The sequence below is a fragment of the Tauraco erythrolophus genome, chromosome 24 (assembly GCF_009769465.1).
Source record: "Tauraco erythrolophus isolate bTauEry1 chromosome 24, bTauEry1.pri, whole genome shotgun sequence".
Lineage (NCBI taxonomy): Eukaryota > Metazoa > Chordata > Aves > Musophagiformes > Musophagidae > Tauraco > Tauraco erythrolophus.
In genome coordinates this window covers 4849983-4869241 of record NC_141488.1, presented here as the reverse complement: position 1 = coordinate 4869241, position 19259 = coordinate 4849983, and the positions used below count along the sequence as shown (strand labels likewise).

At 54.4% G+C, this 19259-nt stretch overlaps 2 protein-coding genes across 4 annotated transcripts; one reads left to right on the top strand and one right to left on the bottom strand.

The window, feature by feature from the left end:
- Window positions 1–627: 627 nt before the first annotated feature.
- Window positions 628–3910, bottom strand: TRIM63 (tripartite motif containing 63). The gene is made up of 9 exons (XM_086625899.1): window positions 3752–3910; window positions 3445–3611; window positions 2155–2323; window positions 1778–1873; window positions 1376–1609; window positions 1247–1269; window positions 934–1058; window positions 746–823; window positions 628–638 (listed from the first exon to the last, which is right to left on the bottom strand). Exons 1-9 carry the CDS (start codon window positions 3908–3910, stop codon window positions 628–630), a joined length of 1062 nt encoding a protein of 353 aa, XP_086482025.1.
- A 2430-nt stretch (window positions 3911–6340) lies between these two features.
- PDIK1L (PDLIM1 interacting kinase 1 like) lies at window positions 6341–13430 on the top strand. 3 transcript variants are annotated; one of them, XM_086626148.1, is made up of 3 exons: window positions 6341–6385; window positions 8532–8833; window positions 11540–13430. In XM_086626148.1, the coding sequence occupies exons 2-3, from the start codon at window positions 8549–8551 to the stop codon at window positions 12278–12280; spliced, it is 1026 nt and encodes a 341-aa protein (XP_086482274.1). In that variant the 5' UTR covers window positions 6341–6385; window positions 8532–8548; the 3' UTR covers window positions 12281–13430. The 3 variants fall into 3 exon arrangements, with proteins under 3 accessions (XP_086482274.1, XP_086482273.1, XP_086482275.1); XM_086626147.1 differs by having other exon boundaries at window positions 7412–8833; XM_086626149.1 differs by lacking the exon at window positions 6341–6385 and adding an exon at window positions 7201–7222.
- The last annotated feature ends 5829 nt before the right edge of the window (window positions 13431–19259 follow it).

Genomic DNA, 19259 nt, shown 5'->3' with positions numbered 1-19259 from the left:
CGTGAGCTCAGCCAGCAGGAAACCAGCAGCTGGATGTCCCGGTTTCGGAGCCTGGCACAGCCTGGAGCATCCTCACCCCACCCCAGCTGCATCCCTGAGCCCCGGTGAGCACTGGCCACGGGCACCCCATCGCCAGGAGATAAATCCTGCCGGGTGCTGACCTGTTACATCCCCGGGCGGGTGGCCAGGCCCAGGGTGCCAGCGCTGCCGGAGGTGCTAATGAGGCCGAAAATTAAGTGTTGGACCGGGATGCATCCCTCTGCCACGCTGGGCACCGGCAGAGGCACTGGTGATGGAACCAGCTTGACGAACCCACCTGCAACCCCAGCACCCATGGCAGGGCCAGCAAACCGAAAACGAGAGGCGAGGGAAAAAAAACACCCAAACCACCAATTTTCTTTACAAAATACACAAAATTCAAATCCGTGACAATTATATACAAAAGAAGGAAGATACAAAACGTGCGGAATTGTCCTGTTTGCACCCGTATAGAAAAGTGTCCCGTGCTGGAGCAGGCGCCGGCTCGCGAGGCCACCGGCCCCCGCGACGTGTCCCCCCCATCCCGAGTCCCGTCGCCGGACATCCTGCGCCCGTGGCATTTCTCCCGTGCCGGCAACGGCGCTGCGGCTACTGGGGAGCTGTGGGGGGAGAGGAGGGAGTGACCGAGGGGGGTCCAAGCTCCCGAACCTCCCCCATGGGTGCTTGAGAGTCCTGGGGAGGTGGGCTCAGCTGTGTCGCCCCTTACCCATCACTGTCGTCTCGGGCGCCACGTCCTCCTCTACCTCTTCTTCCTCCCCATCAAAGTATTCCTCATCTTCCTCAGCTGCAAACAGGTGGCCAAATGTCACCGTGGGGCTACCAGGGAACGCAATGGGTGCCACCGGGTCGGTGAGAGTTGGTAAAGGGGTGTCAGGGGCTTGGGAGCTGAATTACCGGGATCGAAGTCCAAGGCGTGGACCGCCTCGGCGAGGTGGTCCAAGCTCACCGAGAAGGCGTCCATGTTCTCATAGCCCTGCTCGATCTTCTCCAGCCTGCCGCCCTTGGAGGCCTCCACGATCCTGGGCAGGAATAGCATGGCCATGTCCTCCCCATCTCCTTGCCAGGCTGGAGACTACGGGGTGCCAGGGTGGGGGGTCGGGGCATCCCCGCAATCGCCGCCTGGGCACCACCGGCAAAGCCCCGTGGCCGAATCCTGCCCAGCTGCAGGACTGGGGATCACTGAATTTTTCCCGATTTGGACACTTACGTTTTAATGAGCTGCTTGGCGTTCTGCAGGGAGCAAGAGCAGAAGTGAGTGAAGCATCTACCAGGATGTCCCCAAGCCGGTGGAACCCCATTCGGGCACCGGTAGAGGGGGGAGGTTTGGGGGTCTCACCATGAGGAAGGCGGCCCCCCCGGTCTCCTCCATGGCCTGGATGGCCGTCTCCACCAGTCGGCTTGACTTCTCCAGCTGCTCCTTGTAGCGGTGGATGAGGCCCTGGATGAAGCCCGTCTTGTCGCTCTGCTCGTGGGCGATGCGCTGCAGCAGCTCCGACTTCTTCTCCTCCAGCAGCACTGCCAGGGCGTCGAAGCGAGCGCACAGCTCCCGCTTGGCCGCCTCGCTGTTCTCCTGCGGGAAAGAGGCGCAAGGGATGCCGTGTGTGTGTCCCGCCACACCGGCAGCATCCCGGGGGCTTCCCTGTTCCGTGGGCTCCAGCTCCCTCCCGGCCATCCCAAACACCGCCTGGTTGAGGTTCCACCCCTCATTTTGAAGGGCTCCTTTTCCCCCTTTTCTCACCTCAGTGCTCCGGCATGAGTCCTCCAGCTGGGAGATGATGGTCTGGATCCGGTCGTTCCCCGCCACCAGCATGGAGATGCAGTTGTTCAGCTCAGTCTGGGCAGGGATGGACGGACAGAAACAGCTCGAATTCCAGCAGGAACGGGGACATCTCCCACCCCAAAGTGGGGACAGGCTGGGCATTGCCCAGCCCCAGCTCCGCTCCCTCCCCGTCCCCTCCGAGCACGGCCGCTCTAAATATAGTCTGTCTCCTGGGCGAAGTCACCCGGGGGGCTATTAATACCCCGTGAGCAGGTCCCAGTGGTATTTGTGGCTGTCCCAGCTCAGCACATCGCCCCAGGACCCGCCATATCACCCCCGGCCCCCCCGCACGGCACCTTCTGGCCCTGGAAGACGGTTTGCAGGGGGGCGACCTCACAGTCTTTGTGGGCACCGAAGACTTTGCACATGGAGCAGGTGGGGACCTCGCAGGTGACGCAGTAGATGTTGATGCGCTCGTCCTCGTGCTCCTTGCACATGGGGTGCTCCCCCTTTTTCAGTGGCCTGCTGGAGAGAGCGGCACGGCCGCCGTGACGCCTCCGTCACGGTGACATCCCCATCGGGGTGACGTCCCCGTTGCAGTGACGTCCCTGCCGCCGTGATGCCCCCCCTGCAGCATCACCCCTGCCACGGTGACATCTTCACCGCCACGGCACAGCCACCCCACCGTCAGGTCCCCGGGCAAGAGGCCAGATCCTGACATAACCCCACACTTGCTCCTTCAGGACCCACTGTCCTCTGTGCCTCCGTAAGCCCCCAGGAAACCCCAGTATAAACCAGTGTCGCACTGGGAACGGCAGCAGCCGGCACCGGTGGGCGGGGGGGGCCACGCTCCAGGACGCTGCACAAGGACCTAATTTTAGCCTTGGGCTGCCGGGATTTATCGTTGTCACCCGTCGTGTGACTGGGGCGGGGGCACTCAGAAACCCCCGGAGGGTCCCAGCCGGGGGCTGCAGCTGAATCATCCCCTCCGTGACACGCGGGTGTCCACGTGGACAAGCCAACCCGCCAAAGCAAACCTGGTGCCAGTCCCCCCCGTCCCCCCCCGGCTCTGCAGACACCTGCCACGTGCCATCGTCCCCGTCCCCATGGCTCTCAAATAATATTTACAGTGGTTCGGGGAATTGGGCCAGGGCCACCGCTCTGTCTTGAGAAGCCGTAGCCCCTCTGTGCCCCCCCACCAGCTGAACGCTTCTCCCGGGTGGGCCCCCCTACCCCCAGACCGTCCCTCTGCCCCTTATCAGCCAGCAGCGCCTGCTGTCACGAGCAGAGCCTGGATTTGTCCCCAACACCCCTTATCTCCCACTGGACGCTCCAGCCACGGAGTGCGGACAGGGCAGGACCTGCCCCACTGCCACCACCCCCCTGGGGACCCGCTGTCCCCTGAGCCACCCAGGAATCAGATCAGGGGAGGAAGATTTTGGATCAGCGACCATTGAGCCAGCAGAAAGCCCCCTGATTTTTTGCCCAGCTGCAATCTCCTGCAGGCTCAGCCATGGTGCTGGGGCTCGGGAGCTGGGAACCTCTGTGTCCCCACGTTCTCGTGTCCCTGTGTCCCCACGTTCCCGCATCCCTGTGTCCCCACTGGGTCAAGGCACAAGCAATCAGCCACGGCCACCCGTGCCCACCTGGAGCACTCCTGCTTGTAGATGTCGATGATATTCTCCACCAGCAGGTTCCTCTGCAGCCCGTAGACGCCGTGACGGTCCAGCAGCACCTCATGGCGGCACGACGGGCACCGGAACCGGCCCCCCGAAATCACGCTGCCCCGGCTCTGCCAGTATGGGTTGGCAGCCTGGGAGGGGGAGATGTACATTGAGGGGGTCCATGAGCATCCCCACAGCACTGTGAGTGCCCCCATGGCACCGTGATCATCCCGGTGACATCCAGCCCAGGCAGGGTGGGGGAAAGGGGCACAGGGACCCGTCCTCTCACCTGGAAGACGTCGTTGGCACACTTGCGGCAGAGGTTGTGCTGGCAGGGCAGGATCACTACCGGCTTGCTGAGCATCTCCAGGCAGATGGGGCAGATGAGCTGCTTCTCCAGGCTCTCCATGGGGTTGCCATCTCGCAAGATACCGGCTTGGAAATCCATCGGCACACTCCTCTCACCCGCTCTCGGCTGCCGGCGGCGCCCCTTCTCCTCCTATTTATAAGTCGCTCCTTGGTCACGAGGAGCTGAATCCTGACGTGGGATCGGGTGTCTGGGGAAGCAGCAGCACCTGTCACACGGGACTGAGCATGGGGATGCCGCAGTAAACAAGCCGAGGACAGGCTGTCCAGGAGGCCCTGCCCTCCCGTGCCACGGCTGCCGGCACGCCGAAACCGGAGCTGAGGGGTAAACAGGGCCAGGCTTCGCCCCGGGCCCAAATGACCCCATACCCCGGGGAGCAGCGTGGCCGGATCCTGGGGCTGGACCCCACAAAGGTGTCGGGGTGGGGGCTTGGAGGGGCAAAAAACAGCCCTGCTGTCGTTCAGACACTGTGATGGTGCCAGGAATGGGGCAGAGCTGGGCCAGCAGCAGTGGGGGGCTGGCTTATGAGGAGCATCTCCCTTTGCACCCCCAAAATGCGGCCACTTCTGGGGTGCAAACACGCACCTCGCCAGGGGGTTCCTGGGCAGCACCAGGGAAACACAGCCCCTGTGCCCAGCACATGCACCAGGGTCCCCCCTTCCCTCCCCAAGCAGGGGTTGGGGGGCTCTTCTGCACCCCCAGATGCAGGGGCAGACACAGGGAGGGCTTCAAGAGCTGCTCCCCATGCTGGCATGCACAGCCGTGACCCGGCCAGCCCCTCGGATCTGTTGCAAAACCTGACCCAGAAATGGGGGATGGCAGCAGCTGAGCTGCCCCTCGGGACCTGCAGCCGCTGCAGAAATCAGCCCGGTACTCAGTGCCCGGCTGGCACGGCAATAAACAGGGTGTCGTGCCAAATGCCAGCGCCCGTCCAGCTGCGTGAGGGGAGGGGGCTAATTCTAGAGCTGTCACTTATGGGGCATGCTGGTGGGGGACAGAGTGGGTGGGATGGTGGTGGCTGCTGCACCCACAGTGACTGCAGGTAGCAGGGAATGAGTGCTGGGGCGCAGGAGTGCATCAGTCCCTGGGTACATGGGTGCACAAGTAGAGGGGTACGTGGGTGCAGGGGTCCAGCGGTGCATGAGTGCACAAGTGCAGGGTACGTGGGTGCATGGGTAAACGGGTGCACAAGTGTGTGGGTGCATGGGTAGACAGGGTGCATAGCTACATGGGTGCATGAGTAAATGGGTGCACAAATGCATGGGTACGTGGGTGCATGGGTACCTAAGGTGCATGGGTACAGGGGTGCAGCGGTAAATGGTGCACAAATGCAGGGGTGCGGGGGTCAATGGGTCCATGAGTACATGAGTAAAAGGGTGCAGGAATGCATTGGTACAGGAGTGCATGGGCACAGGGGTACATGGGTGCATGGGTACATGGGTGCGCAGGTCCCATTTTCGCTGCAGCCAGCCCCCCCGGGGCAGAGCAGCCCCGCAGCTGTTTTGGGCACTCCTTCCGGGCAGGCTCACATGTCAACCAAGTGACCGCGCCGGGGCCGGCCAAGCACATCTTGCAAAATTGTCCCCGTTTTGGCACTTGGGGCTCTTCCAGGGAGGTGTTGGCATGGAAGCAGGGCTGGCTTAGGAGGGCAGTGTGGGGGTCAGCCACCAACCGGGAGCCAGGAGTGGGGCACCCAGATGTGCACCCGTCCCCACACCCACAAGCTGGCCCCACCCGGGGGTGACATTGATTAACTAATTGCTTCTGGACTCGATTAAGAGGATTCATGGGAACGGAGGGGTTGTAATGCCCTAATCAGCTTTCAAAACCCACAAGGGGCTCGTTGCCCCCTAATTGGCTTGGGGCAGCTTAGGCAGGGCCCCGGGGCACTAATCACCACCGGGCTCCTTCACAGTTCACCTGCTTGTTCCCTGCAGGGCTCTGAGCAGTGGGTGGCCCTGGCTTCTCCCAGAACGGCCCTGCGATGGCCGTGCAGTGGGTCGGGGAGCAGAGGGGGCCGCCACGGGAGCCCCGTGCCCCCCAACTCCTGCGCAAGGGGCACCTCCAGCCCTGCAGCGGAAAGGGAGTAACGGCCGAGAGCGGGGCACGGGGAGGGGGCACAGCTCTGAGCTGTGTCGCTGCCACACAAAGCCAGAGCGCAGCCGGAGGGGCGAGGGGCTGCACCGATTTATTCCTTAACGCCAAGCAACAAATTAAGAAAGAAAAATCACAAAACCCCCGAAACCCCCCAAAAAAAAAAAGAGGAGGAGGGGCCGGTATGGCGAAGGGCGGCGAAAGCTGGGGGGGAGGAACGCGCACGGCAGGGCAGGGACCCGCCGGGGACGCGCAAGACACCGCGCACCGACCGGCCCCGCGCGCGCGCGCGCGCGCGCGCGCTCCCCACGCCCCCTCCCCCGTCCCAGCCGACCAGTCAGAGGGCGCGGCGGCGGCGCGGGGGCGTGGCGAGGCTCGCGCCGGGGCGTGGCGGCGGCGGCGCAGGGGGAGCGCAGCCCTATAATGGCGGCCGGGCGGAGGCGGCGCGGCGACGGCGCTGAGGTAACGCGGCGCCCAACCCGGTTTGGTTCGGGGAGAGCGGATTCTGGCGGCCGCCTCCGCGCCCGCACGGGCGGGAACGTCCGCCCCAGGTGCGAGCGGCGGCTGTGAGGGGGCCCGGCTGCCCGCCGCGGCGGGCAGGGCCTGGCCCGGCGGGGCGCGCTCCCCCGCAGGCCGCTCTGACAGGGCGAGGCCCCGCTCCCGCCGCCGCCCGGAGCGAGCGGTGCCGCGGTAGTTTCCCTCTGGAGCGAGATCCCCCTCGGTGCAGGTGGGGTCCCGGTGTGGCGGCGGCTTATGGGGCCTGCCGGGAGGAGCGGGGGGGCGGTTTGTTTTATGCCGGAATTATCGCCGCTAACGAGGCAGCCGGGGAGGGAAGGGGCTTCCCCCGCGAGGTGCCGGCAGGAGGGAGCGGGGCTCGGCTCCCCCGCCGGGGCCGGGCCCGTCCCCGCTGCCAGGCCCTGCAGCCTGGCGTAAGCCGTCGCGGTCGCTGCTCGGGGAGCAGGTGGCACCTCGGGTTGGCAGCGAACCTCGGGGGCGTTTTCAGCCCAGCCCGCCGCGGGGGGACAAGGAGGCAGCCCCGGCGGAACGGCGGATCCGCTCCGGTGCCAGCACACCGCCGGCCCGCAGCGCGGGGGGACGTTTACCGCCCGTTTTGAACCTGATGCGGTGGTGTTTGAGTAACGCGGTGTTTTCCCCAGGAGTTACTCGGCCGCTGGTGAGGCTACAGACCCCGCTCTTCTCCCCTCCGTGGGAGAGGGGCTGCTGGCCCATCGCATCTGGATGTTCAGGCTGTGATCTTAGTCTCCTCCTCGCAGCCATGCTGCAGGTTCTGTGCGTCTGGTGAGCAGAATCTCCTGGTGAACGCGTTCCTTGGGCACATCGCGTTTTGGTTCAAAACGTTGATGTAAACGTGCATCGCAGAACGCTGCTGAGAGGTTAAAATGCCTGTGTAGTGTTGCCCTGAGACTGATGATACCTCTTTTTCTCTCTCTTTTTTTTTTTTTTCCTTTTTCCTAAAAAAAAAAAAAGTACCTAAACCAGTGGAAATACTTGAAAGCTTCCTACTAATAACAGGCTATTTCGATGTGGTCCTTATTGCCTGGTTTACTGACATAAAGAGAATTACGTTTGTCACTGGCAGTCTTACAAACTGTTTTAGTTCTGATACACCAGCTGTGACTTTTTTTATTGTTATTTTTGCTTCCTTCTGTTTGACCAGTGATAATTGGCTAGCCAAGCTTTTTTTTTTTTTCTGGCTGTAGTCAGTGTCCCATTTTGGTTTGGTTGTGTGAAAGTGGTTCTGGTGTATTTTGTTTTGTATTCTTGCAGCGAAGTGTGCAGGGAGGTTCATAAATCTGTGGCGGTGTTTGGTGGCTTTGTGTGTGTGCATGTCTCTTGTTTTACTTACAAAGCAATATCTTAGGTTTTGTCCTTGCCCTGTTGAGCAAAACTGAAAGTTAGATGCTGGGTACAAACTTCTGCAATCAGTTACCCTTTTTAACTTTTTGTCATCGTAGACTCCTCATTCAGAGGAGACTAGGTGAAAAGTTGTAGTAATGCTAAAAGGTAAACTGGAAGCAATCTACAGCATAATCTTGTCTGTGAAAGAATTTCATTATTAAATTATAACATAAATATTTATCTATGCAGTCACCTCCATAAAAGGCAGTTTTAATTAAATTTGGTGCTGCCCAACTACAGACTTCAGCTAGAACCTCTTCTCTGCTGTGCCAGGCGTGGATGGAGAGCACGATGCCATACTATTATTCCCGCAGATGCTCACTGAAGACGCTGAGAGAAAGGAGCAGGAGCATACGCCATAGTCCTGTCTCAGCACAGTGCAAGTCTAGGTTGGAATTGTTGCCACCTTGAAAACTGGGCTGTATTTTAAATCTTAATAGTCCCACCAAAACGATGTAATTTCACGTTTAACTAGTCCGTGGCAACAGGTACAGGTTTACAGACTAGGTTCTGGAATATTCTGGCACTCGAATGCAGCGTTGCGCTCAGCGTAAGGCTGGGAGGCACAGCCCTGTTAATTGCAGGGTGTTGGTGGGCCTGACACTGCTGCACCAGGCCATATGGGGGAAAATACAGCCCAGTTCTTGTTCATGAGTTTGAGTTCTGTGGGTTTTTCCCCCTTCCCCAGAACCCTTGATCTTGAAGATGGTGAGTAGCCAGCCTAAGTACGATCTAATACGGGAGGTTGGTCGTGGCAGTTATGGTGTGGTGTACGAAGCAGTCGTCAGGAAGACCTCTGCACGGGTCGCAGTGAAAAAGATTCGGTGCCATGCTCCAGAGAACGTGGAACTAGCTCTGCGTGAGTTCTGGGCACTTAGCAGTATCAAGAGCCAGCATCCCAACGTCATTCACCTGGAGGAGTGCGTCTTGCAGAAAGATGGTATGGTGCAGAAGATGTCCCATGGCTCCAGTTCCTCCCTTTATTTACAGGTACATGAAGCTGAGGTAATGGGGTGGAAGTAATTAACATGGATGTGTAGCTGGGAGGGAAGGAGGTGGGTAGCTAAGATCTTTTTTTTTTTTGAGATATGCTTAGTTAGGAGAGGATATTGTTCACATTGTTGACACCGAAAAATTATTATTATTATATTATCTATTGAACAATCACCTGCATCCTGTCATTTGAAGCCATGCCACTCTAAAAGACTCCAGATTTTTTGCAGCGTGAATCTGCTTCGATAACTTGAGGAAGCACCACAGGTAAAAGAGGAGGGAGGTGCAGGCAGTCTTGTTACTTGGTAGAAGCCCTGCTGCAGGGTTAATGAGCAGACCTGTGCTAACGTCTTGGGACAGAGCTCTGAAGAATTTCTTGATCTCCATGTCCTCAGAAAAGGAAGTAACTGTCTTGATTTAGGAAGCCAACACTTCAAATTCTTTCAGAAATAATAAGCAATTGGTAGCATGTGGTGAGCCGCTTTCTTTTTTGATTAAATAACTCTTAGTCCCTTCAAAGAGAGGTAAAGGTGTTATGAATAAGGGAATAAATATAATTTCTCCTGTGTGGCTACTGAAAGTGTCCTTTGAGTTGCCTTTAAATCTGAAGATGCGTAGTTTTGAAGAATAAGTCGCTTTAGAAAGACCTTGAAAGATAATCTGTTTCATTCCTTTGTCCAAAAGCTGCCTCAGCCTTAAATCATCCCCTGGCAGAAGTTTCTGTCTCTGGTGTAAAAAGTCAGTGGTCTGCTCAGTGTTTATTGTGTTTATCCGTAGTCAGCTTTTGTCATTCCAGGTTTTATTGTTGTCGTTCTCGCATGTCTAATGTGGGACCTTTTGTTACTGAACACTCCTCTGGCAGCCCTTCACGGCTGTTCAGATCCAGATCCCTTTGTGCCGAGTGCTCTGTGAACCTGAGGAAGAGGATTCCTGCCTTTGTAAACTCGCTGTAGCTCGGTGGTTGTTACTGACCTGCTTTCATGAGGGATTAGGATGAAATAATACTGGCTAGTTCACGTAGGAGAAATTAGAGCCTTACCTTCCTAGTCGTTAGTGGATCTGTGAGAGATTATATCAAACTCGTGAAGAGCTGTACAGGGAGGAACTTTAAAAAAAAAACACCCGGAGTGGGACTGCAAGGTGGGGGAGAGCTTCCAGATCACCTGCAGCGTTGGTTTTTGGTGGTAGTGCCTGTTAACAACGTGGCACGTAGATCTTGCCTGTGTCAGGCACAAGCGCTACGAATTGTTTTCCTGCTCCAGAGATCAGAGAAGAGCAAAGGGCAGAGCTGAGCTGGCGCTGAAGCTGGGATGGCTTTATACTGGCACATGCTAAAGTAGAGAAAGTCGCATCTTCCTGGGCTTGCCCTCTACTCTCCCCACCCCAGGTGATACTCTGTTACAGAGCTAAACTGGTGTGGTGTGTGAGGAGGCTGGCCAGGAAGGGGGGTATTAGGGGTGTTAGTGTCTCCTGAAGGGCTTTGGGGCAGATGCTTAACTGGTGTGGGTGAAGTGAGAGTCCTAAACTGGCCTGGTTTTGTGGTGCTTGGCTGCCGTCGCACACACGGTGGTGGATTTTGTTGTCTTAACGCTCTGAACAGAGGTGGGAGCACAGCTTCTGTAGGGACGAGCTGTGTGCTGGTGTTTGCTTGGCAGAGGAGGCTCCCTGCTGCCCTGCGATACCTTAATCTTGCTGTTACAGGCTACAAACCCTACATAGGCCATTTTCGAGTGCTAACGTGGATTTACTGGTTTAAGTTGGTCCAGTTTGAGTACTAGTTGCGCTTGCAATTAAAGATAAATTGCTAGTAATTTCACTCTTGGATGGAAAAGGTCACTTTTTAAAAGCATTTTAAAATACCTGTCTAAATCTTAATAGCTACCTTAATTTTTCAAAGCCTGTAGGAGCTATGTTTGGTTTAGTATGTGTTGGTTTACTACTCACAGAAAGAATTGCAAGACTTACCTTCCAGAGCATGTGAAGAGCCACCTCACAAGAGCTCAAGAGGCAAATGAGTAGTTGTGCAAACAGGATTAGTAAAACTGATTGCTGGTTTTACTTTACTTTTTGTATGAAGCAGCTGCTAGAACTGACTGCTTGAGCTACTCACTGCTTATACTCTAGAAAACAGGCAGTGGATCATGATGGTGGGAACGGTGTTACATGCAGCAGCTGTTCAACTGTGCCTGTAGATTAGGAGTTAAGGGATCCCATGCTAACACTTGCTGGAACACATTTGTGCATAAGGAATGGAGACCAGGCTTTAAAAATCTTATTGTGGCACTGCTTTGTCAGCGGGAGGGCAAACACAACCCCCGGCACTGCATGGAGTTACTCCTTGAGACTTTGTTTATAAAGTTGTTAGCGAAATGGGTGGGACAGGCTTTGTTGGGGTGGGACACTGTCCAGCTGAAACAGATGGGAGTGCAATGGGATCCTTCAAAAAACTGTTATCTTGGTCTGGCTCTAGCTTCTGGGCAGGAGTGGGAACCTGATAGGCTTTGCATGCACGAAAATAAGGAGGCTGTCAAATACATTTCCTTTTTTTTTAACATCATAAATTTTGCATAGTTCTATTTTCACCAGTTGCAATGTCTTTCTCTCTGGATTGTTGAGAGGAAAATCCATACTTGATGCATTTTTCCATATCTTTATATTGTCGTGATCATCAGGTAGTTATGACACTTCTTTTCCTTGTTGCAGCTTGTAGAGACCTCATTAAAAGGAGAAATAGTCTTTGACCCCAGAAGTGCTTATTACCTCTGGTTTGTTATGGATTTCTGCGACGGAGGAGACATGAATGAGTATCTGCTGTCCCGAAAGCCGAACCGCAAGACCAACACCAGCTTCATGCTTCAGCTCAGCAGCGCCCTGGCGTTCCTGCACAAAAACCAGATTATTCATCGTGATCTCAAACCTGACAATATCCTGATATCGCAGAGCAGGATGGATGCGAGTGACTTGGAGCCCACCCTGAAAGTAGCTGATTTTGGGCTGAGCAAGGTATGTTCAGCTTCAGGACAGAATCCTGAGGAACCAGTCAACGTCAATAAGTGTTTTCTGTCAACTGCGTGTGGGACTGACTTCTACATGGCCCCCGAAGTCTGGGAAGGACACTACACGGCCAAAGCAGACATCTTTGCGTTGGGGATTATAATCTGGGCCATGCTCGAAAGAATCACCTTCATAGACACGGAGACAAAGAAAGAACTTCTGGGGAGTTACGTCAAGCAGGGAACGGCGATTGTGCCTGTGGGAGAGGCGCTTCTAGAAAACCCTAAAATGGAGCTGCTCATCCCTGTAAAGAAAAAATCCATGAATGCTCGAATGAAACAGCTGATCAAGGAGATGCTGGCCGCCAACCCGCAGGACCGACCCGACGCTTTCGAACTGGAACTGCGACTGGTCAACATAGCTTTTAAAGACAGCAGCTGGGAGACGTGACCTGCCGAGCGGCTCCTCTCTCCACAGAGCTGCTCCTCACCCAACTGGTGGTGCCGCTTCATGGCAGTGGGAGAAACGAGCCTGTGCTCAAACGCGCAGGGTGGAGTTTCTACCAGACGGATCTCTTTGAGTTTCATAAATGATCCAAACGCGAGTCGGCCGTTGTGTTCATGATGTGTAGAGTACCCGGGTGTTACGTGCGGGTGTAAGATGTGGCGGTGTTCGTTTGTGTACGTTGGCAGCGGGACGTCTTCAGAGCTGAGACTCCATTTCCAGGACTGTTTCGTACATTCCAGTTTCCTACGTCAGTATTAGGAACTCTCATGGAAAAAGAGATTTGCATGCTGGTAGTGCAAGTCTTCAGGCTTTGTAAAGTAGTTCTGTGTATATATTTATGTCTGTGAGTGACTGGGAGTGTGTGCCACTTTTCTTAAATTATTTGCCATGGCTCTGAGTGATTGGGGTCTGCTAGAAAACTAGGTGAAGAAGACAGATGAGAAGCATTCCTTCTTCTCCAGGCCTGAATAACTTTATTATTTATTTTTGTTATCTAATGTCAAAGATAGGGTCTGAGACTTGACTTTGTAGACAAAAAATGCAATGCAGGGGATCAGCAGTTTTTAAAGTGCTGACATGGCCAAGTTTAGCACTTACAGCTTAATGAGCTCGTCACCGAGGGAGTCCAATTACAAATGTATGCGCTTGGGAGCTAGCGTGGTGGCTCGTTCATTAATAATTTGATTTTTGCTTTCTTCTAGTAATCAAATACTTTATCAATCAGTTGATCTGCAGTTTCACAATGTGCTCTCTGCCCTTGTGTCTGCAATCCAGTAAGACCTTGAGGGTTTCTAATAGCAGAGCACTGTGGACTTAGTTTATGAAAACGTGGATGGGGGAATTCAGCAGCATAGAGCGTTATTTTTAAGATTCTTCTAAATATGATTGCAGCACAGATTTCTCATTAACTGAATCGAATAATACTGGTCATGGTCTCTTCCTTTCTGGCACAGACTCTAACCTGGTAGTGATGAGGAGATAAAGGGGTGACTGTTTGTCTTGTAGAACACACCTGTTCTCAAATATGGGAGAAAACTCAGTAACTGTTTGTGACAGGTTTATCTGTGATTTGTGTGATGGCCTTGGCCAATTTCTTTAAGGGGAAGAAAATAAGTTAAGAAAGTCATATTTATTTAAAAGCAAGGGTGGTAGGATGGAAAGCTTTGAAGTAGCTGGAAGGCTGCTTGCCCCCGCTCTTATTCCCCAGGAGCGGATTGATACGCAGAGGGCAGTTTCGCTGAGGCCGCCTGATGCCGTGCGGCGGACAGAAGGTGCTTTGTCCTAGTGTCACTCTTTGTTCTTTTGGGTGCAGGACCAGCACCTTTCTCATCAGTTTGACCTTTTGGAAAAAGTAGAGTCTTAAAAAGATTGCCTTTAAAGGCAGGTATATTAAACTTGCAACAAAGGCTGGTTTTCTTAATAAAATTATTTTTTTTTCCCCAAAATATTACCTGGAAAATGTCGTAAGTATTCCCTTGTGTCACTTGCTTCTCAGATACTGTTTCCTCTTAGTGCTGTGAGAGCAGTTCTGATCAATTAGTGTTCGTTCTGCCCAAGTGTGAACAAAGTATAATTTTTTTTTTTATTATTATTCCAAAAGCAAAGGATTCTGATTCTACCAAACTTCTGAGGCTTTAGGGGCTACAGCTAGTTCTTACCTGGTGCTGTCTGGAGCAGGTGATGGTTACCAATGACTCGGAGCCTGCCTGTGAGTAACGATGAGGTGGGATCTATTTATTGTGATGTTCTGGAAGCTGAGATCTCTTTGTTCTCCTATTTTAACTGGTTTCAGTACCATTGAAGCCTCGGCTTGTTCCTGAAAGGAGGAAACCAAACCTCTCGCTCTCTGGGCCAGCGCTGTTTCACCATACTTACTTTTCAGCGTGGTCATTCGATGGGTAAAGTTTTCAGAGGGTATATCATTTTTCCATGTTAAACTTGAGAGCTTTTTAAAAACACATTGCTAACTTCCTCCTCTCTGGCCCACCCAAAAGTCAGAATCAACTATGTTCTCTTAAAGTATGAGTCTACTACACAATAATACTACTCTACCTTTAAGGCACTTTGCAAATTATCCGATTCTCCTCTGAAATATTTCAAGGCGTGAACGCCGAAGATGCTGCCTGCCTGCGGCGCAGAAACGAGCGAATGGCACAGGAAAGTTGTGGGTTTTTTGACTCCCAAAGTGTTTCTTTGCACTGATTGCCACTTTAAAGGGTGGGGGTACCCGAAATCCCTCTCATGGTGCTTAGCCTTGCTGTTGGGCGACACTGAGTGTTTCCTTGGTTATCGCTGAATGGTAGTCCTCGAGGTCTGTGTTCTGTTTGATTTTTGTTGTTGTCTGAGGTCTTTGTTTTCAAACCTTTGAGAAATCAAACTGTGTAGCAGCTACGGAGTTACTCACCAGCGTGACACAAGTCAAGATACTTTTCAGCACTCAGAAAAGATTTTTTTTTCCAAATCTTTCTTTAAAAACTGTAAAATATATTTTATGGAGAATTTATAATGAGGAAAATTATTGTGTAATTTATTAAGTTCATGACTGTTTTTGAAATAAAACCTGAATTTCCATGAAGTTTTTGAACTTTGTCCAGAGAAATGCTGTCTTCTCACTGAGCGCAGTGTCATCCAGCTGTCAGCGGAGCTGCAGAGGGGTTTGCTGGCGGTGCTGGGACAGCAGTACGCTGTCGGCCCTCAGCACAGCCACACCTTATGCCATCCTGGGCTTGTGGAAGACGGTGGGTTGGCTGATAGCTGTGCCACTCATCCTCTGTGGGTAGTGGCAGTGCCAGCTGCCCACTGATGTGTAACGTGCTGCTGGAGGACTTGGCAATGGAAGGCCAAATGGGATGTGGATGTGGGAGCAGATGTGTCCCTGTGGACCCTGCAGCTTCTGTTGAGCCCTTCAGGAATCAGAACAGTGCTCTTCTGGATGTGCTTCGCTTCCACAGAGGGAATTAAAGATTAAAAAAAAAAAAATTATTGCATCCAGAACATTCTTGAAGTTATTACCAGCAGAGTGAGTAGCAGCCTGGGCTGTAAGGACCCCTCTGGCAGGCTCTGCCTGCCCTGCTGCTGGAACTGCTGGGTTTTTGAGGCTGTGAATAGATGCTGCCACTCTCCTGGCACTGACACTCCTCCCTCTGAATCGAGCCTTCCCCTCTAGTTCCTGCCTGTGCTGGAACAAGAGTTCACCCAGAAAGCTGCTGGTCCTCGTTCTGTTCTTGTAACAATGCTGCGGAACAAAGGGTTGTGCGGACTGGGAGGGGGAATAGTGCAAACTGGAAATGCTGTAAATTGTCTCGTCTTGCCGTTTCTTACCCAGGCCCAGTCCTCTCCCTGGTGCCATGCGCTTGCATCGTTGCTCATGGATTCCTGTATCCTGATGCCAGAAACAGACGGATTCTTCACCTGGGGAGCATTAAGTCAGCGCAGCCGTTGCAAAAGGGAAAGGGATTGAAATTTAGATTATTTTTTATTAAAGGATAAGCACCTTAATTAAAGGAGAAGGTCACACCTCTCATTAGTTACAAGACTGGTGATTTTAAATACAGACACAACCCGAATGCCTCCCCCACAAAACGAAGAATGTGGAGCCTGCCTGCTTGGAATAAATCTAGTCCGTAGCTGGTGGGGAGGAGAAAATCTGCAAGGACGTGCCCTGGTGCAGAAATGAGCTGTAGCTAAGGCTGCACCTCTGCTCGGGTAACCCACCCTCTGCTTCGTGTCCCTGGTTCTGCAGAATGCCTGTCCCGTCTCCTGGGGCAGGGCTCGCCGAGGCCGTGCCCGCTCTGCGGCGCTGGGCTCAGGAACGCGCCGCGTTGGTGTGTTTGCACCTTGCGTTGGGTTCAGCAGCGTTTTCCTTCGCGCCGGCTGATCCCAGCCCCCGTGCAAGCGGCAGCGTGACGGCAGACATCGCTTCGTGGGCGAGATAAAGTCCTGTCGCGGGGAGCCCGCCCCTTGGAAGGGTGCCCTCGCTTTGGAGAAGCGACTTTTTCCTCCCCAGGTGGCCTTTGGACTGTGGGCAGCACAAACAGCTGGCTCTTTTTGCGTTGCTTTTTGCTTTGCTTTTTGCTTTGCTCCACTGATATCCCGCGAATCCTTCTCCAGGGTGTGGATCGTTAAGTGTCTTTAATCCTTACTGGTGGTGAACACCAGTTGCTGTCCCACACAGAACTATTAGGAGTGTTTCAACCCAAACCGTTGAACGCTCACTGACTGCTTCGTTTCCCTTTCGGTCCGAGGGGCTGCGGAGCCGTTTATGCAAAGTGCCATTTCTGTTCTTAAGTGCAACGAAGGAAGAGGGAGGTGTCTGAAATGCCACCAACCATCCGGACTGTCCGTGCTCTTTGGGGAGGAGTGGGAAGTGGGAATACAAGACTGAGCTGCTGCAGATCTGTTTGCTCACTCCGTAAGCGTTTTTGGGGAGTCGGAGACCGCCAGCTCTCATAAGCAGGGCGAGCGAAGCACGGAGAAGTCGAGTGACCTGAAGGATGAGCCAGCACTGCCGCTGCGAGAGGAGCCATGGCCCAGGCCACATTCTTGTTCAATCCCTTTGTTCCCAGATGGATTTCCAGATTATTTGGGCACCTGAAGCGGAAGGCAATTGTGTAAGGGCCGCGGTTCATGAGGAGCAGCCAGGGCCCGGGCTGAGCTGGCCGGTGCTGGTTGGAGCTGCTCTCTTTGGGGCAGCCCCACATGCCCAGCTCCCAGCCCATGCTCCAGCAGGTAGAGCGTGCTGGGTTGGGGTGCTGGGGGACATGGCTGACTTGCTTTGCCTTCTCCTGAAGAGGGTAAAGGGAGAACTGCGGCTGAAATTGCAATTGCTCAGAGGCCTCTTGAATCTCTGAGGTTTGAGATGAAAACAGACTCAACCTAAAAGTGTTTGCAAGTCCCTCGCAGCAGGTGGTGGGCTCAGCCCACCTGGGGCTTCTCTCAGCCCCAGCAGCTCCTTCCATCTCTCCCTGCCTTTCCTGTCTGTCCCTGTGGTCCAGGTACTGACCTGTTTTGCTTCCCAGACACCGGACACCCGACAGCAGTCAGCCAGGCCAGGCCAGCTATCACCCGCCGTGGGTTTGCAGCCCACATTGCAGAGTAGGAACGTCCACGGGAGCCTCGGTGTCTCCTCCTGGACCCAGCTGCTGTCTAGTTCCTGCTTGCACCGACTTGCAGGTGGCTGCCTGAGATCGGGTGGTGGTTTCAGATTTATTCATGCCCATTTGAGCCCTCGATATTTAAACTTGTACAGCAAGCCTTCCACTCCTGCCCTCTCCCGAAGGAAAGCGCCTGCGTCCTGCGCCCGCTCTGGCACGCAGCCACCCAGCTCCCGTGGGCGGCTCTCCAGGCGGTGGCATTTGCATGGACCTCAGACCAGAAAGAGCTTTTGTGGGCTGTGAAAAGTAAACCAGCAAGTGGAAGCAGATGGCTGCGTTATCAGGTGCCGCAGTCCTGTCTGCGTCCCGTTGTGGTGGAGTTAAAGTGATTTTTTTTTTTTTTTCATTTTTAAAGGAGAAATGTAGCTGGGAAGGACTGAATGGGACACGGACGACTTTCTCAGAATTTCTCTCCCACTCCAAGGGCTGGAAGTTTCCATACCTGGACCCCGCTGTGGCTGGGTTTTGTCCAGGATTGCTTTGCTTGCCTGGCACGGTGCTCGCTTCCCGGTGGGGCAGGAGGGGAGGGAAGCAGAGCCCCATGGAAGAGCAGTGCGCACTTTGTGAGAGCCCTGAGTAATCTTAAATAAAAACAAGGGTTTCGAGCATCCGTGTGACTAAGGGAAGCCACCTGGTGCACTGATAATTGGGTAAATCCCTTCCTAGAAGTCGAAGTGATAAAACCCCCATCACTTCCCCGGGGGAAGCAGGAGCTGATGCCAGGAAGGGCTCCTCAAATCATCCCTTTTCATATCCCCAAGGGAACCTGCCGTGTCCAAATATAACAGTTCAACGGAAAGCGCCTGCAGGGTGCTCCGAGCAGGAGCCAGAGAGGAGCATGGTGGCTCTGGGGCAGGCATTTGGTAGGAGTATCCCATGGGAACACCCTGCATCTGCCAGCAAAAGGTGAATTCAAGGCTGCTCTTACTCACTTGTGGTGTTACTGGAACGGCTGCCGGGATTCCAGCTCGGAAAATAAAAACTGTTCTAATAAACAGTGATTCACGTTGTCCGGAGTTAAAAATAAGGTCCTGTCGGCTGTCCCTCTCCCTCGTGGGAACCCAGGCAGATCCCAGGGCTGCCACGGGTTTTCTCCATCACACCCCCATCCTTTTCCCTATCTTCCTCTGGAGACGGTCAGATTTGCTCCAACGCGGCTGCATCCTGCGCGCAGAGCCCAAGTGCTGCTGGAAGCACAGCTGCGTTGCTCCTCTCCAGGTTCATTAGAATGGAATAGGTGGTTTGTCCCGTCCTCGCTGGGATGTTTTCCGGTGCCTGCAGAGCTTGGACAAGCCCTGGCCGCTCTCATCCTGCTCAGCCTCCATTTTAGCCTGTTTTCGTCAGCCCTGGACTCCTGGCCCCGGCCCCTTCCTGGCACCAGTACCATCGTGCAGGGAGGTGCTGGGTGCCGACCCAGCCCCGGTTCCCGGCACTGGCTCCTGAGCAGCGGCACCGCAGGAAGGAACTGGGGTGGGGGCCAGCAGTGCTCGGGGCCAGGTCCCCGCTTATCCAGGGACAAAGCACCTGTGACTGCCATGGCTGGAACCTCCTGGTCCCCTGAGTCCCTACAAGCATCCTGGGCTGGGCTGTACCCCAGCTCTCCATCCAGAGGAGATGGGGAAAGATGGAGGGAGCTGGTGAATCCCCTCGGGCTGGGAAAGGGATGGATAGAGCTGGCGGGTCCCTCAGGAGCACTGGGGCTTTCTCTGACCCCGCTCCAAGGGGCTGGGAGCCCAACTCAGGGTGCAGCGTGTTCTTCACACCCCCCC

Excerpts from the sequence above, each read along its gene's own strand:
- PDIK1L (XM_086626148.1), top strand. The coding sequence starts at position 8,549 with ATGGTGAGTAGCCAGCCTAAGTACGATCTAATACGGGAGGTTGGTCGT. Across the intron at positions 8,834-11,539 it reads GTTCCTCCCTTTATTTACAG|CTTGTAGAGACCTCATTAAA; the intron begins GTACATGAAGCT and ends TCCTTGTTGCAG.
- TRIM63 (XM_086625899.1), bottom strand. The coding sequence starts at position 3,910 with ATGGATTTCCAAGCCGGTATCTTGCGAGATGGCAACCCCATGGAGAGC. Across the intron at positions 3,612-3,751 it reads GTGCCAACGACGTCTTCCAG|GCTGCCAACCCATACTGGCA; the intron begins GTGAGAGGACGG and ends TCCCCCTCCCAG. Across the intron at positions 1,874-2,154 it reads CCGTCTTCCAGGGCCAGAAG|ACTGAGCTGAACAACTGCAT; the intron begins GTGCCGTGCGGG and ends ATCCCTGCCCAG.